This window comes from Kogia breviceps, chromosome 12 (genome assembly GCF_026419965.1).
Source record: "Kogia breviceps isolate mKogBre1 chromosome 12, mKogBre1 haplotype 1, whole genome shotgun sequence".
Lineage (NCBI taxonomy): Eukaryota > Metazoa > Chordata > Mammalia > Artiodactyla > Physeteridae > Kogia > Kogia breviceps.
In genome coordinates, this window is record NC_081321.1 from 45,078,133 (window position 1) to 45,104,279 (window position 26,147).

General features: G+C 48.8%; 2 protein-coding genes across 3 annotated transcripts in view; both read left to right on the plus strand.

Moving 5' to 3' along the window:
• The window catches only part of KIF5A (kinesin family member 5A), a 29,032-nt gene extending 17,876 nt beyond the window's left edge, over positions 1–11,156 (plus strand). The window contains exons 16-29 of the mRNA XM_059080171.2: positions 50–238; positions 604–721; positions 1,097–1,161; positions 1,271–1,380; positions 1,767–1,868; positions 2,367–2,427; positions 2,677–2,748; positions 2,911–3,015; positions 5,633–5,849; positions 6,304–6,457; positions 6,774–6,856; positions 7,265–7,292; positions 7,749–7,863; positions 8,842–11,156. Of these exons, the coding sequence (XP_058936154.1) occupies positions 50–238; positions 604–721; positions 1,097–1,161; positions 1,271–1,380; positions 1,767–1,868; positions 2,367–2,427; positions 2,677–2,748; positions 2,911–3,015; positions 5,633–5,849; positions 6,304–6,457; positions 6,774–6,856; positions 7,265–7,292; positions 7,749–7,827 (1,383 nt within the window). The 3' untranslated portion in view covers positions 7,828–7,863; positions 8,842–11,156. The remainder of the gene's footprint in view (positions 1–49; positions 239–603; positions 722–1,096; positions 1,162–1,270; positions 1,381–1,766; positions 1,869–2,366; positions 2,428–2,676; positions 2,749–2,910; positions 3,016–5,632; positions 5,850–6,303; positions 6,458–6,773; positions 6,857–7,264; positions 7,293–7,748; positions 7,864–8,841) is intronic.
• Positions 11,157–13,862: 2,706 nt separating this feature from the next.
• Positions 13,863–25,758, plus strand: PIP4K2C (phosphatidylinositol-5-phosphate 4-kinase type 2 gamma). Of its 2 annotated transcripts, none has more exons than XM_059081135.2 (11): positions 13,863–14,185; positions 17,058–17,155; positions 17,826–17,922; positions 18,283–18,426; positions 21,755–21,901; positions 22,091–22,129; positions 22,723–22,836; positions 23,187–23,454; positions 23,612–23,715; positions 23,897–24,011; positions 24,304–25,758. In XM_059081135.2, the coding sequence occupies exons 1-10, from the start codon at positions 14,012–14,014 to the stop codon at positions 23,975–23,977; spliced, it is 1,266 nt and encodes a 421-aa protein (XP_058937118.1). In that variant the 5' UTR covers positions 13,863–14,011; the 3' UTR covers positions 23,978–24,011; positions 24,304–25,758. The 2 variants fall into 2 exon arrangements, with proteins under 2 accessions (XP_058937118.1, XP_058937119.1); XM_059081136.2 differs by having other exon boundaries at positions 13,913–14,185; positions 23,897–24,022.
• The last annotated feature ends 389 nt before the right edge of the window (positions 25,759–26,147 follow it).

The following is a 26,147-nucleotide window of genomic DNA, read 5'->3' on the forward strand; positions in this document are numbered from 1 at the left end:
GCTTCCCGGCAGCAGAGAGGCACCTCCTCCCTCCCTTGCTCTCTCACAGCCGGTGGAGATCAGCGGAGCCATTGAGGAGGAGTTCACTGTGGCCCGACTCTACATCAGCAAAATCAAATCCGAAGTCAAGTCTGTGGTTAAACGGTGCCGGCAGCTGGAGAACCTCCAGGTCGAATGTCATCGCAAGATGGAAGTGACCGGGCGGGAGCTCTCATCCTGCCAGCTTCTCATCTCCCAGGTGAGTGCGGAGGTCCAGAGCCTTTGGGTGCCGTGGGAGAGGATGGGCGACTCTGTGCTTATGGGATAACTCCTAGCACCCACGTTTATGTCAAGAGCCTAGGGTCAACTGAAGTCAAGGACAGAAGAGCTGGGGGGAAGCATGAGAGGGTCCAGGCTAGAGAAGTGAAGGATCGGGGGATACTGCCCTCTGATCCAAGAGGGTCTAAAGGAAGGGTCTCCAGAGGAATGTCCCTCGACCCTGCATCCCCATGGGAGATGTAGCAGGAAGGGAGGAGAGCTGGAGCTTATGGAGGTCTGCACTGTCTGGAGTTGGGTCCTTTGCTGCATCCATCTTCTTCCTCTCATGAACCCTCACCCCACCAGCATGAGGCCAAGATCCGCTCCCTGACGGAATACATGCAGAGCGTGGAGCTCAAGAAGCGGCACCTGGAAGAGTCCTATGACTCCCTGAGTGATGAGCTGGCCAAGCTCCAAGCCCAGGGTGAGGCCCTCTTAAAACGTCCGATCCACCCATCCTGGGATCTAAGATCGCAGAGGGGACAGGGAGGGAAAGTGACACACATCACAGGAAACCACCCAACAGCACACTCACCAAAGCATTAGACTGAAATCGTGGAGTCCAACTCACATGCTGCCTAGCACACTTTTGCACGTAGCTCGTTTTCCATGAACCATAAACCCTCCATTGTTCTTTGTCCCTGCTGTATGAAATTGGACCATCCTCACCCAGAAGAACATCCCTGTGGGCCCATTCTGGGTACACATGCCTTGCTCTGCCTGGAGCTCTGGTCACAATGTGAAGTTCTGTCCGGAGGAGGTAGGTCTGATGTAAGCTGTCTTCCCCTCTCTCTCTCAGAAACTGTGCATGAAGTGGCCCTGAAGGATAAGGAGCCAGACACACAGGACTCAGAAGATGTGAAGGTGAGTGGGGAAGGCATGGGGAGGACTGGGGCCCGGCAGGGCTGTGCTGGTCCTCACTGAGCGGGTGTCTGGGAGTCTAGCTTTGAGCTTGGGGTGGGGTTGTTTGCAGAAGGCCCTGGAGTTGCAGATGGACAGCCACCGGGAGGCCCATCACCGGCAGCTGGCCCGGCTCCGGGACGAGATCAATGAGAAGCAGAAGACCATTGATGAGCTCAAAGAGTAAGAGTTCCCGAGGGCGGCTCGTCTCCACCCAGTCCCCTTCCCTTGCTGTGCCTACTCAGATGCTCCTTCTTGCACCAGGATCCGGTTCTTTAACTTCCATGTGTCATTCCCCTGACAATGACATGACTTTGCAGCCCAACTCCAGGAGGTACAAGGAGTGAGGACTAGTCCCTATCTGCAAGGCTATTCTGATTAGATAGCTCAGGGCCCCTCACTCTGTCATGGAAGCAGTGGCCTGAGTCTGCCTCTGATACCCCAAGGTAGATGCATCAACACTACCAGGACTCCCGTGTAGAAGAAGGAAAGTGTTTGAGGAGCTGGGCTTCTCTTTGCCTCTCACTGACATCTTTTTGTTCTCCCCAATACCTCCTTGCCCTCCACAGCCTGAATCAGAAGCTCCAGTTAGAGCTGGAGAAGCTTCAGGCTGACTATGAGAAGCTGAAGAATGAAGAACATGAGAAAAGCACCAAACTCCAGGAGCTGACGTGAGTGATGGGTCTGCCTGCAGACCCTACTCAGACATACTGCAGAGGCAAGACACAATCTAGATGTGAATATGGTGACCACAGGAAGCAAGTGCCTCGGTAGAACAATTTGATGGGGTGGGAAAGGGGGGAAAAGGGAGGCTTCTGTTCAATATTAGCAGACATGGAAGGATGTGGGTGATGTTTTGAGACGTGTAAAAAGCAGGTTACAAAACAGTAGGAATGGTATGATCCCATAACAGTTATGTGGGATATGCATGCATGGAAGTGTCTGGAAAGATGGACACCAGAATGTTCACGGTGGTTTGATCTGTAAGTAGTAGAATCATGGGCTTTTTATGGAACTCGTTACTTATCTTTGTTTTTTCTTTTCTAATTTCTGCACTGTGAACATGGGTAACTTGTGTAATAAAGAATAATAAAATATAGATCCAAGGAATGGGGGAGTGGGGAGAGAGGGAGGCCCTGAGGGATTCTTCTGCTTCCCTCTTCCTCCAGATTTCTGTATGAGCGACACGAGCAGTCCAAGCAGGACCTCAAGGGTCTGGAGGAGACAGTTGTGAGTGGTTTCCTTCTCTGCCAGGTTAACAGGGTGTGGGTGGTGGGCTTCAGTTCTTCCTCCTGATTTCTTCCTCACCCCGTTCCTCCTTGCCTTTCTGCAAAGTCAGTCTGTGGCATTATCAGGACGCAGCTTTTCCTAAAGGATGAGTGACTCACTTGTCTAGAGAGACTGAAGGGTCCGGTAATTTTGGAGGGGGAAAGGTGACTGGGTATTTGGAGGCCCCCAATTTTTCATCATTGTTTCCAGGCCCGGGAACTCCAGACCCTCCACAACCTTCGCAAGCTGTTCGTTCAAGACGTCACGACTCGAGTCAAGAAAGTGAGTGCCGTCTCGGGGTCTTCCCAGGCCCCGTATCCTCCCCCTGTCCTCAGGCTTCTCCAGACCCTGTGGCCTTCAGTGGGGCTGGCTTGGCCTGGTCTGGGTGGGACCTAATTGGCCTCAGGGCAGCCACACCTTTCCCCTGCCTCTGTCTCTCATCAGAGTGCAGAAATGGAGCCCGAGGACAGTGGGGGGATTCACTCCCAAAAGCAGAAGATTTCCTTTCTTGAGAACAACCTGGAACAGCTTACAAAGGTTCACAAACAGGTAAGAGTGAGGGTAAGGGGTGAAGAGAACTCTTAAGGCCAGGAGCCTACGATACCTACATCTTTGGAGCCCCTTGGATTTAGGAAAATCTACTTGCATGTTTTCCTTACTTTCCCCTTTTCCCTTTCCTACTAATCCCTTCTTTATCCCGTATTTGGTTCCACTTTTACCTTGTTCTTGGTTCTATGCCTGTTTTCCCTTTCCCAGAGCTCCCAGCCTGCCTCTGCTCAGAGTGGAATTCCCCAGGCCTACGCTGTTGGAGGGAAAGGTTGAAACTGATAGAGGTTTCAGAGGCATGGGGCCGTGACCGTGTACACAAGCGATACTGGTCAGACGTTAGCCAGAGACGGAGAGCAGAGAGACAAGAAGCCAGGAAGCTGGGCTTTCTCTCATGGAGAGGACTCCCTTTGCCTAGGCCTGGGGCAGGCACACAGGGCAATTCCATGATGTCCTCAGACGGCCCAGACGGCCGCTGGTCAGGGCCAGTGAAAACTCCTGTGTATTAAGTTGCTGCCTCTCTATCCCCCTCCTTGCTGCTGTGGTTCCTTAGGTGGAAGACTGGGTTTCAAAGGTATGGGGTGGGGAGGTGGAAGGGGCAGGTCCAAAGGAGTCAGGACAGGAAATGTTTGGTGCATACAGAGCAGGAGCACCCTGGCTAGTGCCAAATAGCTGAGCCTTGAAGACAGATGCAGCAGACTGTCAACTGGCTCTTTTAACTGATTCGTAAAATAAACCCTAACCTATATTTCATTCCCTTCTTTTCGAATCCACCTTAAAATTCGTCTTGAACTCATATTCTCATTAAACTACAGCTTAAACTACTTTTCTTCCCAGTGCCATACCCAGCCAGCATATATAGTAAACACCCAGTACACCTTATTTTTTTAAATAATGAAGAAAATCCTAGAACTGTGGCCCAATGATAGTCCACAGGGTTTATTTATTTTATTTGGACCTGCAGAGGGCTTTAGTACCATCTTTCCCGCTTTACTTATTATAAAACAGTGTGAACAACATTATGGAAAAGTTGAAAGGGAAGAAACATTTGTCATCCGTTTTGCCATTCTTTTTAATTTCTGTGTTCATTTTCCTTCTTAATCCAAATGTATATTACATTGCGTTTTTCCCCAATTTTTCATTGTAGTAAAGTACACATAACAAAATGTATGACCTTTAATCATTTTAAGTGCACCATTCGGTGGCCTTAAATCCATTTGTAATGTTGTACAACCGTCACCACCATCCCTCTCCATAAGTCTTTTCATCCTGTAGAACTGAAACTCCATCCCCATTAAATAATAACTCCTCAGTCCCTGCTCCCCCACCCCCTGGCAACCCCCATTCTACTTTGTCTCTATAATTTTGACTAATCTAAGAATCTCACCTAAGTGGAATCATCTGGGATTTGTCCTTTTGTGACTTGTTCATTTCACTTAGCATAATGTCCGCCAGGTTCATCCACATTGTGGCACATTTCAGGAAATCACAGGCTGTTTCCTTTTCCCCCATGAAGGCTCTGCCTCTGTTCTAAGTCTCAAAGACCAAAAGCTACTCACCTATAGGAGTAGCTATAGCTTCTCACCTATAGGAGAGAAGACTCCTAATATCCTACCTCAGGGGACACAAGACTGGAAAGGAAAACATGAGCGATGTAGAAACCTCTCAGTCAACAGAATCTTAAATAGCCAGGGCCATAACCCTATTACAAATTAAGCTAAGTTATTGGCACAGCAAAACATTGTTTATAATCTGTAAGTTGTCCAAAATTAAAGGGACAATTCTCCCAGTGTTCCCTGCTGCACTGATTTACCTGATACCTTCCAAGGCCGACTCCTTCTGCAATCTGTAGGGCCCTAGTCATTGTGTGAAACCTTGAAAAAAGATCAGGAAGTCTTTTCTGGCTGCAAGGTGGTTGCTACCATGCTGTAGCTTAATTTAAATGGGGAGAGGGACAGCCCAGGAAATCCTTGAACATGAAGGTAATGAGCACAAATGTTTGTGAGACTTCAAAACATTTTCTTTACTTCCTATGGGGCGGCCGTGTGTGTGTGTGTGTGTGTGTGTGTGTGTGTGTGTGTGTGTGTATGTGTGGTGCGTGGGCTCCTGTATTCCAGCTCTGCTCCTGCTCTACACTGCACCTAACCTGCACTCAATACCATCTCCACCCTCCAAACTGCTACTGTGCTCTTGCTGCCTCGCCTTGTGCATGCCCACAAAGCCATCTCTGGGGGAGGGGGAGGGGCCTCATCCCTATGGTTGCCCTGGGGCTGTTGGTCTGGCACCAGCTGTGAAATATTGGGGGATTGGTGGTGTTTAGGCCAGGAGGATACTGGAACTCTTGCTATCCCAAGAGTTCTGGGCTACAGAGGAGTTGGCATGTTTTTGCTGCCTGGAAAGTGATGTAACTTTTTAATGCCTGACCACCGTTTGCTAAAGGGAGAAGGAAAGGACTGGCCAGAACGGCAATTAGGTAAAGGGAATGAGGCCTTTGGAGGAAACCACATGGTCTCCACCTTCCCTGACATGACTTTTCCTTATTCTGTCTCCCACTCGCACCCCCGACTCTGGTGCCTTGTTCGCCTCTTTCCCTGCCTCTTCACCTGGGCTCGTCCCACAGCTGGTACGTGACAATGCAGATCTGCGTTGTGAGCTTCCTAAGTTGGAAAAACGACTTAGGGCTACGGCTGAGAGAGTTAAGGCCCTGGAGGGTGCACTGAAGGAGGCCAAGGAGGGCGCCATGAAGGACAAGCGCCGGTACCAGCAGGAGGTGGACCGCATCAAGGAGGCCGTTCGGTACAAAAGCTCCGGCAAACGGGGCCATTCTGCCCAGATTGGTGAGTGGGGAGTGGGCGCCAGTAGGCGGGGGGGGGGTGTACGGGGGGATCACCACCTGGGGGAACCCAGCAAATTCCTCAGTGTAACCTCACCCCAGCCTCACCCCACCACCACTACAAAAAAGTAGAAAAGTGGGCTTCCCTGGTGGCGCAGTGGTTGAGAGTCCGCCTGCCGATGCACGGGACGCGGGTTCGTGCCCCGGTCCGGGAAGATCCCACATGCCACGGAGCGGCTGGGCCCGTGAGCCATGGCCGCTGAGCCTGCGCGTCCGGAGCCTGTGCTCCGCAACGGGAGAGGTCACAACAGTGGGAGGCTCGCGTACCGCAAAAAAAAAAAGTAGAAAAGTGAATTACCTTACATGCAACTCAGTTCAGCTCTAGCTAAATGACCTTGCAGGGCAACTGCAAGGTAACAAATAGCCTCTTCACGGTCATTTTCCTTTCTTTGCCGCAGCCAAACCCGTCCGGCCTGGCCACTACCCAGCATCTTCACCCACCAACCCCTATGGCACCCGGAGCCCTGAGTGCATCAGTTACACTAACAGCCTCTTCCAGAACTACCAGAATTTGTACCTGCAGGCTGCACCTAGCTCCACTTCAGATATGTAGTGAGTGACCGTGGGCGGGCTGAAGTCCCAACCCAAGGCTCTCTGCACCCTATAAGGCCTAAGACTGGGTTAATTATTGGGTGAGACTTAATTCTTTTCCTAAGTAGCTTCATTTCTAACCCTTTCTCAACTTCATGCCTTTGATTAGAAGGTGGGCATCTGCCCTCCCAGCCTGAGGCCATGTTTGTTGTCCTCTGGTCTCTGGGGATGGGAGGGGTGGATGGCTTCATCCCTGAGGGTGAGTGTGGATCACTGGTCCTCGGAATAGTGGAAGGTGGGTGCCAGAGGTTGCATCTCTCTCCTCTGCTCCATCCAGCTTTGCAAACTCCTGTACCAGCAGTGGGGCCACATCTTCTGGAGGCCCCTTGGCTTCCTACCAGAAGGCCAACATGGACAATGGTGAGTGAAAAAGATGGGTAACCAGCCTGTGGGATCCCCAGGGCAAGTTGAAAAGTATCAGAAAAGTAAGTGACCCTGCACCTACAGCTCAAACACTGCATCCCTTCAGGGTCTTGGACACTTAGAAGTGGATTCCTCCGGTCACGTGCCTGTCCCAACCCTTACCTTCCTTTCCCCTTCTTCTCTCCTCTGTGAGGGCTCAGGGAGGCTTTTTCTCAAACAAAATAATGATGCAGCTCGGGGTAGTTGAAGACGAGTGCCACAGACCCAGATGGCAGCTATGTTCCCAAGACACTTACCTTTTTCTCCAAGGGATTAGGATGAGAGAGGGTTTGAGGAGACCGTTAGTAACACCCAATCTCTTTTTTCCTTCTTTCAATCTTGTGTTCTCCATGATGTTCTCTTCAGGAAATGCCACAGATATCAATGACAATAGGTATGCGGGTTGCCACTGCTCTTGGGCTCTCTGGGTGGGACCAGAAGAAATGGTTACATTTCCCTCATGCCTTACTTAGAGGTTCGCTGGAGACTTTGGGGAAAGTGGGGGGAAATGAGAACCATTCTCGCCATCACTGTGTTGTCCAGGAGGTCCAGTCATCCCCTGCCTTGGTGTAGAACACTGTCCCCTCCTCCAATTCTCCCTGTGGTTCCTCCCCATGCCAGCTATGGGGGCTGAGAGAAAATGCCACGGATATCTGATGACCTGGGTTTTCCTCCTACTTTGGGGAACTTTGTGACCTTGGGCAAGTCAGCTCTATCTCTCTGGCCTTGATTTGCCCTGTATTCCTTCCCTTCATTATCTCACAGGGATGCTGAGAGAGCAAAGTGACAGGAATGCTGTCATTTATACGGAGCTGACAACGCTGTGATTATGCTGGGTCTCTTCTTCCAGGAGTGACCTGCCATGCGGCTATGAGGCTGAAGACCAGGCCAAGCTGTTCCCTCTCCACCAAGAGACGGCAGCCAGCTAATCTCCCACACGGGCTGCTGCATACCTGCACTTTCAGGTAGTTTCAGGCCGCTTCCTCTGACCAGCCTCAGGTTGCCTCCTTTCTTGCCCTCAGCTTCTTTGTTTCTCCTGCTTTTTAAAAAATCATCTCAAAACTTTTACTATATAGTTGTTCCTCAACTCCTGCTGTCCCCTCCAAGGGGCTACATCAGAACTGCCCGGTGTCCCCTAGGCACTGGCCTACCCTCCCGCCTTGTGCTTGGCCACAGTGGGAACCACAGTACTGCCTTTCTGCCACCAGGGGTCGCTGCAACATGTCAAAAGAAGTGGGCAAGGGCAGTGTCCCTCTAGAGCCCCTATACAGGTCACAGAACCTAGTTATTAGGAGACCTTGGGAGATCTCTGTGTCCTATACTCCTCATATCTGTATATATCACTAATGAGCTTTAGCAAATGCCCCAGGAAGTCTAACTTTTTGTTCCCCTAGCTGCTGTATCAGCACTCCCCTCCAATCTTGCTAGTGGAGGTGGAAAACAGCTGTGTGCCCACCTCCAAGCCCCACCTTCACCTCTGTCCTGGGTCCTCTCCCCCGTTCCCTGTGCTCTCCTAGCAGCACAGGCACCTTCCTGGTTTTTGTGTGTCACCAGGCTTCTTGCCAGGGTTGCTTTATGGCTCAAAACGGTCCCTGGGATCCTGTTTTATTGTCCACCTTGCATCCTTGGAGAATGAGAAACGAGAGAACATGGCCAGTCTCCTGCTGGGCGGCATCCAAGCTGAGCCCTCTCCAGGGGTTTTCCAGAGTAATGGGCCAGGCACACGCAGGCAGCAAGGCATGAGAAGCAAGCAGTAGGAATGGGGGAGGAAGAGTTAGGGAAGGCCTGCGGGGGGAGGAGCAGGAGCTGGGAGGGTGGCGTCTGGTTGTTGATATCAAAGGAACAGGACTGTAAACCCAAGTTGGTACAGATGCCACCCTGTTCCTCTTCAGTAACCGGGCTGCAAGGTGGTTCCTCACAACCTCTTTCTCTTTCTTCCCCAGTTTCTAAGAGGGACTGAGGCCTCTTCTCCTCTCAGCATGCTGCAAACCTGTGGTCTCTGATACTAACTCCCTCCCCAATCCTTGTTGTTTGACTGTACTATGTTTGATGTCTTCTCTTACTCTGTATCTCTTTGTACTCTGTATCTATATATCAAAAGCTGCTGCTATGTCTCTCTCTTCTCTCTGTCATACTCTCTAGTATCTAATGATGTATTTAGCAATTTCTAAGCATAGTATACCCTCCTCATTTGGGGCCATAGGGAGGAGGGTCAGCGTTTCTTCTTTCTCTCATATATGCATCTCTCACACTGAACGGTGTTAGTCACGGAGATGATAAAAGGAAAATGGGAGCTAGAGGGCTGTGATCCTTCACACACACACACACACACACGCACGCACGCACACAAAGCCTTAAGCAGAAGAATGTCTTAGCGTCATGAGAAGATACAGAAATAGACTCTTCCTCCCTGCTTTTCCACATTTAGCACAGGGGAGGGTAAAATGGAAGGACTGCTTAAATTATACGGTGAATTTTCTTCAGACACCCCTCACCCAAACGGAGGGGTTCTGGGTGTGCACCTCTGCCCCCTGAAGTCTGCCTTTTGCCTCCCTCTTCTGTGCCCCCTGGACAACCAAGAACATGGATTGTTCAAGGGACCACTTCCCTTTCTCCTCAAAACTCCTTTTGATATACTCTACCCCAGAGCTCATGACCAGAACCCAAAGCTGCTTAAAATTATTTTGAAAAATTGAGGAGGCCAACCCATTTCCAATAATCTGTCAAATGGTTGCTCATCTGTCCACAGTGATAGTTATAGCCAAGCATAAGCAAAATGATTCCTTCTTTGGCTTTGGGGGTAAACAGACTGGAAAATTCCTAAGTATTTTTTTTGCCACAGTGATGGGCTGGATTCCTTTCTCTGTCCCATATTGGGTTTCATGTTCTTCCCGTCTCCACCTTTTGGTTTGGGGGCTTCCAGTTCATTGGCAAAATGGGTATCTCGAAATGCCTTCTTTTCAAGCTGGAGCCTGACTTTTCCCCGATGATACACATTAAAAAATGGTTTTTTTTCTGAAAAGAATTCCCTCTATAATGTCCTCATCTGGTATTAAGTGCACTTTAAAGAAAAGGGCAGGGCAGATTTTCTAGAGGTGGAGGAGCCCAAGGGCTTGGCTCAGGGGGCTCCCTATGGAATTGACAGGACTATTGTTTTATTTTCATATCCTGTCCTACCACATGGTGCTAAGGTGGCTTTCCAGGTAACTGCAGGGATGGAGAGTGGAGGTCACGAGCCAGTCCAAATCAAGAAATATAACCTGGTGTCCAGATAGCCAGTCTTATCTGGGATGGAAGAACAGGGTAGCAGGGCAACCCATCACCTAGTTTCTAAGTCAGGAAAGAAAGCTCAGTGTGAGTGTCAGCTGGTAAATACAGCCTGTATTGGCCTGTGACTCCTTCAAGGGAAAAAGTCCTTTCTCCCTTTACCTGTTAGGCCCTTTTTAGCAATTAAGGAGAAATGCAGGGGAAAAAAATATATACCAGAGGGGTGTAGAATAAATCTAAGGCAGTGATATTCAAACATTTTTCAGAACCAATCTTATATAGAACGCTGATATAAAGAATAGCTAAAAGTGACGCAGACCTGGGCAGTTTGCATTTTTGTTGTTTGGTGGAAAATGCTTCACTAGTTGAGGAGCCCTTGAACAGTCCTTAAGAGACCCCAAGGAATTTGTAGAGTAGATTGAAAACCCCCTGGCTCTGAGGAAAGGGGTTCAATCTGGCTCCCCTGCCCCAAGCAAAGAGGGAAAGGGTGGGGTTGGTGAGCCACGCTGTCTCCAGACTCAAGTGGAGAGGAAGGAAGATACCTGTGCACCTGGAGACTTGTGCTAATATCGGCCAGCAGGGCACCCAAGAATCCAGTGAGCTTTATGTAATCTTGCCACCAAATGACTCTTTTAAAACACAGAAGAAAATGTGAAGGTGTAGGGCAGATGAGGAGAGAGGTGACAGAGGAACAGCCTTCTCTTTAGCAAGATGTAAGGGAAATATAATTCACTTACATATTTAAGAAACGACACACACACAAAGCCTTCACCAGAAGCTTCACTCCACATCCTCCTCCTCCCCCTCCTCCCAACCCCTCACCACATTCCTTTCAGAGAGCCAGGGTCTCCACGAGGGGCACCTGGCCTGCCCCCTCACATCTGCCAAAATGTTGCATGCCAGCGTGGAAGACAAACCAAACTGCACCAACCCCAGTGTGTATTTACTTGATGTACATAGATACCTTTAAAATAAAATAAATTCAATGATGGCTCTCCGGTGTTGTAAGTCTTTATCCCTCCCCAGTCTCACTCCCTTCCCTGCATGTAATGGCATTATGACAGCGTGGGATATATCCTTCCAGGTGTTTTTCCATATATTTACATGCAGGTTTTTTTTCCCCACTTGACAGTATGTCCTAGAGATCTTTTCATGTCAAGATACATATGTACCTCATTAAAAAAATACATGGGGGCTTCCCTGGCGGCGCAGTGGTTGAGAGTCCGTCTGCTGATGCAGGGGACACGGATTCGTGCCCCGGTCCGGTAAGATCTCACATGCCGCGGAGCGGCTAGGCCCGTGAGCCATGGCCACTGAGCCTGTGCGTCCGGAGCCTGTGCTCCGCAACGGGAGAGGCCACAACAGTGAGGGGCCCGTGTACCGCAAAAAACAAAACAAAACATGATTTTTCATAAACGTATCCTATAATTTATTCAACCATTCCACTGTTGGTGGATATCTATCTAGGTTGTTTGTAATTTTTAACAAAAAATGGTATCCTGTTTTCTTCACTGTTTTCCCCAGACCACCCTCAGCCCCAGCATCAGTTCCATCCCTCTAGTGCATCTGCATCCCTCCCTCGCCAAGAGCTCAGCTCTCTTGTCCCAAGATTGTTTACCACAATCACCCTTCTAACCCCCATTTTAGAGCATAGCCCTACCTGTCTTCTCTGCTCTTACTTCAAAGTTTCTGAAATAAGTGGAGAAAGCCACACGACCAAAACACTGGGGCAATTAAAAACAGAGCCCCAGAGGTAACTGGACCTTTGGTGCTGGTTTAACGTTCCTTCTGTGTGTTCCCGCTGTCTTCTCTCCCACTCTCCAGAGCATCTGGTCTAAACCCTCACTCCTCAAGATCACTTCTCACCCTCCTCTCTTAGGCAACAACTTTGTCTGTTTTAAAGGGTAAATTAAGGTGACTGTGTGAAATTCTTCATCTCCACCCCCACCCCCCACCTACACACTTACCTCTGTCTACACAGATCCCTTTGCTTTCTCCCGTCTGACAAATGATAAATCTCCCTTCTCTGGACTAAATCAAGGCCCTTCTAGATCTTCATTCCTGAGGTACTTACAAAGACTCAATATGTAAAATAACTAATGAGAACCTACTGAATAGCACAGGGAACTCTACTCAGTGCTCTGTGGTGACCTAAATGGGAAGGAAATCCAAAAAAGAGGGGATATATGTATATGTATAGCTGTACAGTAGAAACACATAACATTGTAAAGCAACTATACTCCAATAAAAATTAGGAAAGGAACTAAAACAAAAATATATAAAATAACTAAAAGTGATGCAGTTTGCATTTTCTTGGGCAGTTTGCATTTTCTTCATTAACTTCTGTCTCAGTGATTTCTTCCCTTGTCCTTGGTAAGGTCTCCCTTAAAAGTGTGTTTTACTGGGCTTCCCTGGTGGTGCAGTGGTTGAGAGTCTGCCTGCCGATGCAGGGGACGTGGGTTCGTGCCCCCATCTGGGAAGATCCCACATGCCGTGGAGCGGCTGGGCCCGTGAGCCATGGCCGCTGAGCCTGCGTGTCTGGAGCCTGTGCTCCGCAACGGGAGAGGCCACAGCAGTGAGAGGCCCGCGTACCGCAAAAAAAAAAAAAAAAAGTGTGTTTTACTGTGTTTCTCTATAAGCCACTCCCCACCTTATTTTCTCACAACCAGATTTCCTGATGAAGTCCCACGCTTCCCTTCCCCACTTCCTCACCTCCTATTCATCCTTCAGCCCTCCTGGATCTGGCTCTTGTTCTGCTGAAAGTGCTTTCCAAAGGTCACTAGTTGCCCAAGACAAAGGGCACTACTCCTTCCTTGTCTTGCCTCACCTTTTCCATGACATTTGACACTGCTCTCCATTCCTTCCTTCTCGAAATTCAACTCCCTTGGCTTTTGTGACCCTGCTCTCCTGGCCCCTTTTACTTCTCTGGCCACCCCTTCTCAGTCTTCTCCCACTAGCCTCTCACATGGTGGCCTATACCAGGGTTCAGCCTTTCCTGGCTCTCCCTGGGAGGTGTCATCCACACCTACGGATTCTTCCCAAAAATTAAACTTTTATCCCCAGCCCAGATCATTCTGCTGAACTCTGGGCCCATATGTCCGGCTGCCCTCAGGTGCCTCAAACACGGTCCAAATTGAACTCTTGTTTTCAACCGAAACTGCTCCTTCCGCCATCTCTCTACACCTTAGCCAGAAGCCTGGGATTCATTCTCAATGTCTCCCTTTCCCTCGAAACCCATATCCACTAAGGATTTTATAAACTGACATCAAACTATACCTTTAGATGCCAGCCCCTTCTTTCCATCCCAATAGTCATTGTTTTAGTTCCTCATCTCGTGCCTAGACTTTTGCAGTACTCTGGTCACCCTCCAGAATGATGCCTGAGAGGTCTTTCTAAAAGCACGAAACCCAATTAAGGGATCTCCTACTTCGTAAAGAAATGCTTTGAGGTTAGCTTCAGGGCGGAGGTTATTCCTAGAAACTGGGCAAAACCGGAAGGCGGCGACTTTACAGCAAAGAAGTCCTAGACCGAGGGGTTAAATCAGGCCAGTCCAGGAAGCATCCCCTACGCCTGGATGACTGGTCTGAGCCTGGCGTACTGCTCGCAGCCCTCAGGGCAAAAGGCTTCGGTGCGACGCCCCGCCGCCAGGTGAGTCCAGCCAACGCGCGGGCGTTGGGGCAGACTGGCGGCCGCCAGGGGGCGGAGTCAGCCTGCCCCGCCCTGCTCGCGCGCCTGCGGGACAGCCTCCGGTCACGTGACGAAGGCGCAGGTGAGCGCCGCTTCCGGGGTCGGGAGACCACATCGCGGCCGGCTCCGGCTTTTACTCGGTTGGGTGTGCGGGAGACTATGGCGTCTTCCTCGGTCCCGCCGGCCACCGTACCGGCGCCGACAGCGGCTTCCGGCACGGGTTTCGGCTTCGCTTCCAAAACCAAGAAGAAGCATTTCGTACAGCAGAAGGTGAAGGTGTTCCGGGCGACCGACCCGCTGATGGGCGTGTTCCTGTGGGGCGTAGCCCACTCGGTGAGACCCGGCCCCGGCCCCGCGGAGGCCCTGTCCGAACCCCTCAGCTCCTTTGGGCTTGTCTGTTTCCAGGCTTCCGCCTCTGGAGCCCCTAGCGCTGCCACTTTTCCCCCAGGCTGTCCTGGTCCCTGCCCACCTACCCTCAGGTGTTTCACCCAGCGTACCTTCTCGCTCTAGACCTTTTTTTTTTTTTTTAACGTAGACTTTTGTCTCTCCCTCCGCCCGTTACTCGTCCACTCTGGTTCCATCTTCCCCAACTGAAATCCAGCTCCCTGCCTCCTTCCAGTCAGTTCCAGCCTCAGGCTACGGAGACCGGCCAGGACCCGGCTCCGTCTGGAAGGACATTAGGGAGAGTAGCTCTTCTGGGTTGTTGGTGGTGAGGTCTCCGGTGAGAGTGTAAGTGTAGAAGGGGAGCGGAGAAGGTAACTGGATGAAGGGAATCGTTCACTTCTCCTTTGCACCTTGCTTTACAGCCGCCGTCAATGACTTTGGAACCTTGGCTTTGGGGGAAGCTCCAGGCTTCCTGGACCTTCTAATCCTGCATGTCCCTTCCTTTCCCTTCCAGAGGTACAGCATTTCAGAGAAGCTACCCCACCCTGAGCCTAGTGGTTGCACTTACTCAGCATTTAATGTATGTGAGCCTTTGGTTTTAATTGCAACCCATTGCTGGCTGGAGTAATGGTATTTGGTGTAAGTGGGGGTCATCTTTGACCAAAGAGCTGGCTCAGGAGCTCTGGTCGTGGGGACACTATGGTGGTGAACTTTAGAATCAGGGAACTGCTGTAGATGGTTGGCCTGGGAATCCGGAGGAGGCCAAAAGAGGCCAGCGCATCTGATTTCCTGAGGATACCTCAGGTGAAGGAAGCACAGCCATTGCCCCCCTTCCCTCAGATCTGGATTGGAGGGATGCAGTGACCTTGAATGTGACAGGCAATATTTTTAAAAATTTTTTTTAAATTTATTTTTTTATTTATCTTTGGCTGTGTTGGGTCTTTGTTGCTGCCCGCGGGCTTTCTCTAGTTGCGGGAGCAGGGGCTACTTTTCGTTGCGGTGCGCGGGCTTCTCATTGCCGTGGCTTCTCTTGTTGCGGAGCACAGACTCTAGGCACGCGGGCTTCAGTATTTGCTGCACGCGGGCTCAGTAGTTGTGGCACACGGGCTTAGTTGCTCCCCTGCACGTGAGATCTTTCTGGACCAGAGGTCGAACCCGTGTCCCCTGCATTGGCAGACGGATTCTCAATCACTGCACCATCAGGGAAGCCCCCAAGCAATATTTTAAAAACTCGACTTCCTTGAAACATTATAGTCATGTAGTGCTGTGGAGGTGGAAGGGGATGAGGAGGAATACAGTTTTTGTCACATTTTTATTTGTGGCTTAGAAAGTCATCTGGGGGTGTGTCAGCTCCCTATTGCATTTGTGGCTCTGTGGACTGCTCCCAGCTTAGTCTAAGGCACTTGGTATGGGCAAGGCTGGTGGAGGTGGGCTGCCTCTGTTGTGACTCATCCATCCATCCCTTTGGGTAGCTTAAGAAGGAGGGTTTTCCTTTGGTAAGGATTGGGGAATTACACATAAGACCTGCCTCAGCTTCCCTAGGTATACATACTTTAGCCCCAATACCCCACCCTCCAGCCAGCACACATTTACTTCAAGGGTCTGGAATGGAGATATTCCTTGAACATATGTCTTAGTGATGATTCAGCCTGCTTAACAGCAGGTGACAAGGAGGGGGCATGAAGAATTGTAGCTGAATTTTAGGCTGGGAATCTCTAGTGGCTTTTTTTTTTTTTCTGGAGGAATATGTCCTGTCCTCCTTTTCTACTGAGACTGAAAGGAGCTGGTTTTTCATTGCAGTGTATGGGATTTAGGTTAGACTACACTTCATAACCTCTGTCAAATGATCAAGTAAGGATAGGCAAGGTATCTGTTTATTCAGTTAATAAACACTTCAGGACCACTGTGGGCCAAATATTGTGCTAGCTAGGCACCTGAGTGATGCAGACGACTAGAACTGGTCCTTACCAGAGATCACAACCCAGGTGGGGAACTTACGTAAACTAGAGGTTAGAGTCAAGTGATAAGGGTGCGTGAAAGATACTGTGGCAACAGTGGGGAGAAGGCACATCTCCTGGGCATTTCTTAGTGCAGGATTCCCCTTTCCATCCTGAATTAGCAGACTGCTGATTCTTGGGGCTGAGGAGAGCATGTGATGCTTGCATCCTTTGGGCTGTGGGTTGGCTTGACTTCAGTGAACAGATGCCTAATGAGCTCATATCCTTTGCCTGCCTGCATTCCCTCTGAAATCAGCTGTTTTTCTCTTATCTTACACCTAGGCAGGCGGGGACCTACTACAGAGAACTGGGTCAGAGTGGTCTGGAAGGACTGGTCCTGTTTGTTAGGAGATGCCTCCTTCAGGATATGGATGTTTCATTCTCACTGCTATTGACCCCTCAGAGTACCCTTAACTCTCCTTGTACTTTGAAAACGCCTTTTGTTTCCAGTGGAGCATGGAACTGTTTGTCTTGAATGTCTTGAGTCTGCTGAGGGTATTTTTTTCCTCTAGAATTTGTCACAGCTTTAAAAAATAGTCCAGAGTTGCTTACAGAGTTTGCCTAATATAAAATGACTGTTGTGAGCATGAAGTTCCACGGGGGCAGGAGTGTGAGGGTTTGTGTGCAAGGGTTGCTTACTGCAGGCCTTGGGCAGCAGAAGATGGCAGACACATACTCTCACCTTTGTCAAGCATACGCATAACCAGCATTTTTAAGGGAATGAGGTTTGAGTTGCCCATTTCTGACTCTTGCCCAGACACAGTGTATAAGTAGCTCTCCACACCCCTACTCACTGCCTTCCTGTTCTTGTTTTGGCTTATCAGATCAATGAGCTCAGCCAGGTGCCTCCCCCGGTGATGCTGCTGCCAGATGACTTTAAGGCCAGCTCCAAGATCAAGGTCAACAATCACCTTTTCCGCAGGTATGTGGGAATCCCCACCCTTCTCATGTCAACCTTCCTAGAAGAGAGAATAATTTTAAGAGTTAAGATTGAATGAGTTGAAGGTTTTAGATTTAGAAGGCAACTTACAAGTTGTTATTGTATTGTCTAACCTTCCTTCCAATGCAGAAATTCAGTATTTTGTAAAGAAACCACTAAAATAATTTCCAATGTTCCTTACACCCTTATCTATGTGTACTAGTTTACCTCTCCTATAGCCTGGAGATTCACAAAGCAATAAATACGTTTAGATGCCATTACCATTAGTTTCTGAGAGGGACTCCCTGAAAGAAATACCTGAGTCCTGTAATCCCTCCTAGTATCAGAAGATGCCATTCAAGACCTATTGCTTATTTAGAGATGTCTCTGACTTGCTTGAGATTTGGGAAATGCTGCTGTTTGGATGGGCAGTAGATCCTGGTTCTACTTAAGCCGCTTACCAGTCATGTGACTTCATCAGGTCACTCAACCACCCTGAGCCAGTCTCCCCTTCTATAAAATGGGAATAATACACCTTTAAAGGACCTCACAAGGGTTTTATGAGAATCAAATAAGGTAATATGTGTGAAGGTGCTTTATAAAGTGTCAAGCCCTACATAAATATAAGGTAATATTGTTACTTTGTTTCTTATCTTGAAAACCCCTATTGCAGGGAAAATCTGCCCAGTCATTTCAAGTTCAAGGAGTATTGTCCCCAGGTCTTCAGGAACCTGCGTGATCGATTTGGTATTGATGACCAGGATTACTTGGTGAGAGTCCATTGGGTGAGGATAGTCCTCTCTCCCTAACAACTGGGGAATCCCTGGGACAGTCATGTTTGGAGAAATGAGGGCCTTTACAGGTATTCTTTACTTTTTTGTGGTCACAAGCATCTAAAAAAATCTGAAGAAAGCTATAAACCCTGTCCTTGGGGGGAAATGTAGGTACATTTAAAATTTTGCTTTCAATTTCGTTTAGTCCATATATGGACACCAAATTTAGAACCCTTGCTCATCCTCTTACGTCAAGATTTTATCCACTTTCAGGTGTGTTCAGTTGGCCACTGTCCTAGACTTGCATCTCCATGTAAAGGGGAGGAAAAGAGCTTCTAGCCTATTTTGTGTCCCCAGGTATCCCTTACCCGAAGTCCCCCAAGTGAAAGTGAAGGCAGTGATGGTCGCTTCCTTATCTCCTATGATCGGACTCTGGTCATCAAAGAAGTATCCAGTGAGGACATTGCTGACATGCATAGCAACCTCTCCAACTACCATCAGGTCGGGTCTCTCTCCAGCCTCATTCTTCCCCTCCCTACTCATAACTCAGCTCCAGAACGCTTGGGAGACTTCCTATGCGTCTTCCTCCCTATGGCCCATTTGACTCCCCAAGAAGCATTTGACATCATACTTTTGAAAACAAGGCATTTCAAAAAGAGAACCTCTGCATACTGATTTGTGTTTGATTAAATAGAAGAGTTCGTGTTCCTTCTCACTTGGCACTTCTAATCTAAAACCTCTGTGAATTGATAGATACATAAAGGGTACATGTATAGCAAACTATAAACTTTAGACTAAGTCAGAATTAGATGAAGTGTTAACACCAAATGTACTATCAGGAATAAATGCAGTTTGGGGAGAAAACCAGGATAAGTGCACAATTGGGATAGACTGGAGGAGAGAAGCCATGATCATATCCAGCCCTAAGTGGGATTAGGGAAACTATTCTATCTGATCAGAGGAATTTGGAATGTGAAGTTTCTGGACTATTTTGGGAGTAAAAACATGCCTGAATATCTTTCTACTGAAGAAAAATCTCACCAGAATCAATGAGCAAGGGATAAATGAAAGATTCTAAAAGAGTTTCTGGTTATTCAACAAATATTGGATGTCTGTTGTTATTAGGTCTTATTATGTTAGGCAGTAGTGAAAGAGGTGAATGAAATGGACGTGGCCCTTGAGTTTCTCTTGTTCTAATGGCAGAGACCAGTAAGCTAGCGTTAGTTAGCACACAGCAAGCTGCATGCAAGGAGTAAAGGTATCTAGGGGATGCTCTGGGGTGGCAGAGGAAGAGCATCCCAACTCACCTGGAGCAGGAGGTGTACTTGGTAGGCTCAAAGAGAGTTTTTTAGAGGGAGTATCCTAGAAGTTGATTCTTGTATGACTAATAGGGACCAGCCATTGGACAAGGAGGAAGAGAGCACTCTAGGCAAAGGAAAACAGCACTTGTAAAGGCACAGAGCCATGAGAGAGCTTGGTGTTGTGGAACTGCAAGAAATTCAGTGTGGCTGGGATAAGGTATTGTGGAAAAACAGTTGGGCAGGAGCCAGGCTGTGAGGGTTTTATAAGCCACACACAGAGTTTGGGCTTTATCCTGAAGGTGGTTTGCAGGGGAGTGATCTATATGTTATTTGGAAATATCCCTGTGTCAGCATTTTAGAGAATGGATTGCAGGAGGGAAATACTGAGAGTTGGAGATACCAGTTAGGAGGTAATTGTAATAGTCCAGGTGAGAAATGACAAAGGCCTGGAGGGATGATGCAGTGGAGATGGAAAGGAAGACCTTTGGGAGAATTGTGAGAATTAAGGCAGAGGCGCTCCAAATTCCTGCTTAGGGATAACTGGGTGCCCAGTGACAAACTTTTGGGAAGCAGAAAAAGAAACAGGTTTTTGGAGGAAGACAGTTCGGATTTAGGCATGTCGAGTTTGTGGTTTCTTCATTTCATGCAGATATAGATGTCCCATAAGTGGTTGGGGTATGGGACTAGATTAGAAGTCTAGATTTCAGAACTGTAGGTGAATAAATGGTAATTATTGCCATGAATGTATTATATTGGGTTGGCCAAAAAGTTCGTTCGGGTTTAAGATTATGGATGTGTAGAGTGAAATGAAAAGAAGGTTGAGGAAAGAACCTTCAGGAGCAAGAGGAGAAAAGAGCCCATAAAGGAGACTAAGAGTCGTCTGACGCTTTTTTTTTTTTTTTTAACGTGATTGCTAAGTTTAATTCAACAGCTATACACACTCCTGCCTTGTAAAAATAACAGAATGCTCCTCTCAAAGTTACATAGAGACATGAACACAAGTTTGCTGTTTTTAATACAGCTCTACAAAAAAGTTGGCACCAAATGCACATAAAAGAAGTTTTAAGGCTTAATAAAAATACAAACTAGTAACTTCTCAATACAGCTTGGAGGCTGAGAACAGGATGCTAAGAGTTAATGAATCTTCCAAATACAGGCAGTCCCCAATGTATAGAGCATTTTCCAAATACAAATGGCCTCCTCCATCAGGTTCAAAGGAGCAAAAACGTTTTCATCTCCTCCTCCTAGTGACCAGACTACCCTGGCTCTCTAAAGCCATGCCCATGGCCCCAAGGAGGGAAACAAGGAGGGAAGATGGGAACAAAAGTAAGGCCACGTGGTCACTGCTGCCCAGAGGCTCTGCTGTGGTTGTGTTTTCCTCCTTCCCGCAGGCCTCTATCCCCAGTTCTGCCCCAGAAGTCCCTGCCAGGGGACAGATCTAGAGACCTCTTCCTCTCATGTGGCTGACGGTGAGGCTGAGACTGAAGCCCCAAGGGCCAGCACCACGTCAGGGTCTTTTTGGCGAGAGTTGTCAGATGCTTTTAATGATTTATGCCCTACTGCATTCCACACAGGATTTGAGGATAGAGAGGAGTGGTGTGATGGGAGCTCAGGGTGAAGAGCGTTTTAAGGAGAGGCTGGTCAGTAGTATCAAGTGCCAGCCAGTTGAAATAGGATGATGACTAGATACCCATGAGATTGGCAACTGAGGGATTTGAGGCAGTGAGGAGTAGAGAAATTTCAGAGGAGAAATGGGGTATAATCTGATTTCAGTGGTTTGAGGTATGAATGAGAGAGAGGAAGTGGACTCATGGCTGACTAATTTTCTGAGAAGGTTGGCTATGAAGAGAAGTAGGCAGCAACACTGAGGGAGATTGTAGCATTGAAAGAGGAATTTTTTTTAAGAATCCAGATTATAGGCCATCTTGCGAACATTTTTACTGTGGGAGTCTAGCCCACCAAAGAACATTGGTCTAGATCCGTGGTCCCCAACCTTTTTGGCACCAGGGACCGGTTTCGTGGAAGACAGTTTTTCCACTGACTGGAGCTGGGGCCGGGGGCGGGGCGATGGTTCAGGCTGTAATGTGAGCGATGGGGAGCTCGCCTGCCGCTCACCTCCTGCGTGTGGCCCGCTTCCTAACAGGCCGAGGACTGGTACCGGTCCGCAGCCCGCGAGTTGGGGACCCCTGGTCTAGATAAAATCATTTTGTTGATGTAATTTCTACTACTGGTTCTGTGACTACTTGTGTATAAAGAGGGATAATACGTACCCTTCCCCATCTCAAAGAATAATAAAGACGAAAGGAGAGATGGCGCTTTAAATTTAAGAGACATTATACACATGGGATAAATGAAAGGAGATGATGATTCAGAAACTGCATGGATACCAGGGGCATCGTTAGAAAGTCCCCACACTACTTCGGACCTTCTGTAACCTCTCTACTTGAATCCCTATGGAATAGTAGCATTTGAATTCCCATCCCTGAGCTGCTCAGCCTCTTCCCCTTCCTTCCTCCCTTCCACCCCAGTACATTGTGAAGTGCCATGGCAACACATTGCTGCCCCAGTTCCTGGGGATGTACCGGGTTAGCGTGGACAATGAAGACAGCTACATGCTTGTGATGCGCAACATGTTTAGCCACCGTCTCCCTGTGCACAGGAAGTATGACCTCAAGGTAAGGAGAGGAGGTGAGGGCTGAAGGGGAGGCTTCTGATGACCTGAGGGTAGGGAATGGCCAGGGAGGGCACTGGATGATTCATTTTAAAGGAAAGAAGGCTGTGGGTTTGAGGACTTGTCTTAGGAGTTGGGTCCTGACTGTTCTTTTAGCCACTTCTGCTGACTTTGTCTTTGGGTTTCTCCACAGGGTTCCCTAGTGTCCCGGGAAGCCAGCGATAAGGAGAAGGTGATATAATTTTAAATGATAGGGTGAGGGATGGGGGAGGGCAGATCAAAGGGACCTTCTTGGATAAAGAGGTAGGGATCCCCAGCTATTTATTCTTATCTTAAACCACCAAAAAGAAGAGAGATGTAAACTTTTCCTGACCCAGGGATTGTTTGGCAGGGGCAGGGGGAAGAGCTTCTTTGTCACTGGCATGGGTTAGTCCATGTGGAAGGTTTGGGGATGCGTGAAAATGTCAGATTTCAAGAGCAAAATGCTTACCAGCCGCCTCCCATTCTGAGCTCTGTTTTCAAGCAGCTGTTTTTGCTTCAGAAGAAGAAAGAAAAGTCAGAATGGAGGTTCTGGACTGAAACCATAGGCAGAAAGTAGTGGGTTGTGATTTGGGGTACAGCCACAGTGGCTGAGTCTGGGGAAACCGCCAGAGGTAAGAACAGGCTCTGGGCGGCATCCTAGTGTGAAGTCAGATGAGAGATGGGCTGTAAATCTGTCTCCTCTAGACACCCCAGAGTCAGAGACAAAGCCCTACATAGAGCAGGGTTTTCTGAGAGCGTGGGGTAAGGGCTGTATTCCCAAGATGTCCCTTTACCTATTCTCAGGTTAAAGAATTGCCCACCCTTAAGGATATGGACTTTCTCAACAAGAACCAGAAAGTTTATATTGCTGAAGAGGAGAAGAAAGTCTTTCTAGAGAAGCTAAAGAGAGATGTGGAGGTGATGGTTGGGGTGCTGTGGGAAATGGCTTTGTTTCCCTTTTTTGCTCCCCACAGGGCAGTTGTCCATTCACAATACAAGGGAACTCCTCCCCTTCCCTTTGTCTGCATGTAGGGGAGTTGGGTATGAGTCATGAAAATCCTCTAGAGGTGACTTATGGAGGGGGTGGCTGGCTTGAGCTAAAAGAATGATCTTAGATACACAGGACAATTAGGTAATAAAGGGTAATGGTATACTCCCAACCCTCCCTCCCCGGGAGGGCCCCGGAAGTTCAGGGACGGAGGTATAAGGGTGGTACCTGGGAGTGGAGAGGGAGATCTGGGGCTTCTGATTTGTCAGTGGGGTCTCAGTTCCTAGTGCAGCTGAAGATCATGGACTACAGCCTTCTTCTGGGCATCCACGACATCATTCGCGGCTCTGAACCGGAGGAGGAGGGGCCTGTGCGGGAGGAGGAGTCAGAGGGGGATGGGGACTGTGCCCTGACCGGACCTCCTGCTCTGGTGGGCTCCTATGGCACTTCCCCTGAGGGTATCGGCGGCTACATCCATTCCCACCGGCCCCTGGGCCCTGGAGAGTTCGAATCCTTCATTGATGTCTATGCCATCCGGAGTGCTGAGGGTGAGAAAGAGCCTGGGTGGGGAGGGTGGTTCCTGGAGGACAGAGACCAGGGTGGTGGGTGGAGAGGCTGTTTAGCTTTTCAAAACAGATCTGACTGGTTCCTGGGGAGAGGGAATTGGGACTGTACTTGCTCTTCATTGCTGGTCTCTCTCCCCAGGGGCCCCTCAGAAGGAGGTGTATTTCATGGGCCTCATTGACATCCTGACACAGTATGATGCCAAGAAGAAAGCAGCTCACGCAGCCAAAACTGTCAAGCATGGGGTGAGGGTTCTCTAAAGCCTTTCCTTTTTTGTCTTGACTATTCAAGAGCCTCTTGTGCCAGAGCAGTGGGGTGGCAGAAGGATGAAGGGTTGGGTATGGAAATGATCTGGAGTGGAACTGAGAGTGGGGAGTCGGGGAGGGGTGCAGGGCCTGACACCATGTTCCATACCTCCTCTCACAGGCAGGGGCAGAGATTTCTACTGTCCATCCTGAGCAGTATGCTAAGCGATTCCTGGATTTTATTACCAACATCTTTGCCTAAGAGACTGCCTGAGTTGGACATGGCGACTGCTGCTGTGTGTTCCAGGTGGTGGGGTTCTGAGAGGCTCGGGGGAATTGTGGATATTCTGGCCACTGCTTCTGCTCTTTCTCTTTTGCTAACTTCAGGCTATAGGCTCCTTCCATCCAAATAACTCAGTCTTGTTGAGTAGGCTCTTCCTGGCCCTCAGAAATACATTGTCCTCTCTCCTCTTCCTTTCCTTCTCCCTTCCCCTCCAACAAGTCTGCTTGCTTCATTAGAGTGTTACTGTTGACTCTCTCCCAAGTGCCTTGATCTTTGTAAAATGTCCTGTTGTTTCCATAACATAGGAGGAGCTGGGGGAAGGGTGTTGTTTGCCATCTTCAGGACCTGACTGGACAGATGGACCTGGCTCAAGCTGCTACTCTGGATGCACTTTGCTGTGTGGGATGAACTAAGAGTGTCTGAATTTTGCTGATAACTTTATAGAGCTCACTGTGGCACACTTCCTTCCCGGTAGCCCCTGGGATGGAAGATTCTCAAAATACTACAGATGTGGGTGCAGGCATGCACACATACGATGGGATATGGCCAATCTTATGTGGCTGGGGTGGAGAATGGTGGGTGGGCTGGCAGCTCATGGAGGTGGGACCTCTGAGGACCCTTATGATTATGCAAGGAATTGGAGGTCTCTGTTGAGGGTTGACTACTCTCCAGTCTCTTCCCTCACCCCACGTTCACCCCCACCAGAGATGGCCACAGTGTTGAATCCTGGGTGAAGGTGTTTGACTGTTGCTGCTCTTCACCAGGACCTCACATCCCTCCTGGAGCTGGAGCCCTTCATTGGGGGTGTGGCCAGTTCTGGAGGCTGGGAGGATGAGCCAGGGGTATAAGGTTCACTCCCCATGTTAAATTTCCTTTCTTCATGTCTAGCCACCCCTAAGGTTTTAGACCCAGCAGAAGGGAATATCTCTACCTGGGTTAACCCTGGTTATTTCAAGAGAATGGAAGTCTCACATGTGGGAACCTCCTCTACCGCCTGGAGGTGTGCGCCTAGCATACTTACTTCCCCTCTCCTTCCCAAACCCTTTTTCCAGTTGGATTTGTTATTCTGTTCATCTTATACTGCTACTGTGTCTCTCAGGGGACAGATGGCCGCCTTTGTCATCTTCACTCTCCACCCCCAGAGAGGAGTCAGAGCCATAACCTGGCCCCCTCCAAAGATAGTTGAGTTAATACGTGATATTCTCAGAATGTAGCAGACCCTGATGAGCTGAGATAGTGTACTCCCTTCCCCACAATGCCCCTGGGGCTCAGGCAGCCATTCTTGTGATCCTACATCCCCCCTGAGGCTTCTGCACTTCTCTAAAACATAAAGATGGGCACCAGCAGGTGGCCTGTGGGGTACAAAGACTCGTGCTCTGTATCTGCCTGGACTGATCTGTCTCACAAGAAGTCATGAGGTCATAAAGGAGAATTCCTCCTGCCCCTCCATCTTCTGCTCCAAAGGAAGTGACAAGAGGAGTCCCTATAATATGTTCCTGTCAGGAGGCTGATGGATCTTTTTCATTCCAACCATCTACCTTTCCCCTGTTGAATGCAATAAAACTCCATGACACCAGCAACTTTTGTTCTTTAGAAATGGGTTTTCTGACCATGTGGCTGATGTATCATAAGCATTATGGTCTTCTTCATTTGTTCCTTCTGGTTTTTTTTCACCTTTTTTTTTCTTAATTAATAAAAAAGACCTTGTGTATTTACTCCCGTTGCTGTCACTATATAGAAAATAAATTATTGAATCCAAATTCCTTCACAGAAATGCCTCTTCTTTCCCTCTCGCTATTTTGGAAGCCTGGGCTTAGGGATGCAGAGACCAGATGAAGAATTCTGATTGGTCTTTAAGGTGTTGGGTCCCTAAGGATGTGGGTTTCAAGATACATGGCTGTGAACTTAAAAGGTGTTGAGTGTGCATGGGAATGGAAAACATTCCCCAATTTTGTGGGAGTTAGCTGTAGGGGGGCCAGGGACAGCTGAGATTATATGACCTTCCCTCTTCCCCCAGGGTTCTGGGCTAGATCACACTCCCATCTCTGTAAAGGTGAGCACCAAGCACACATGAGATAAAGGAGAAGGAATTCAGTGTTCCCGCAGGCTTCCTGGAAAGAAGTCCTCTGGAGGGCAGGAAGAGTACAGC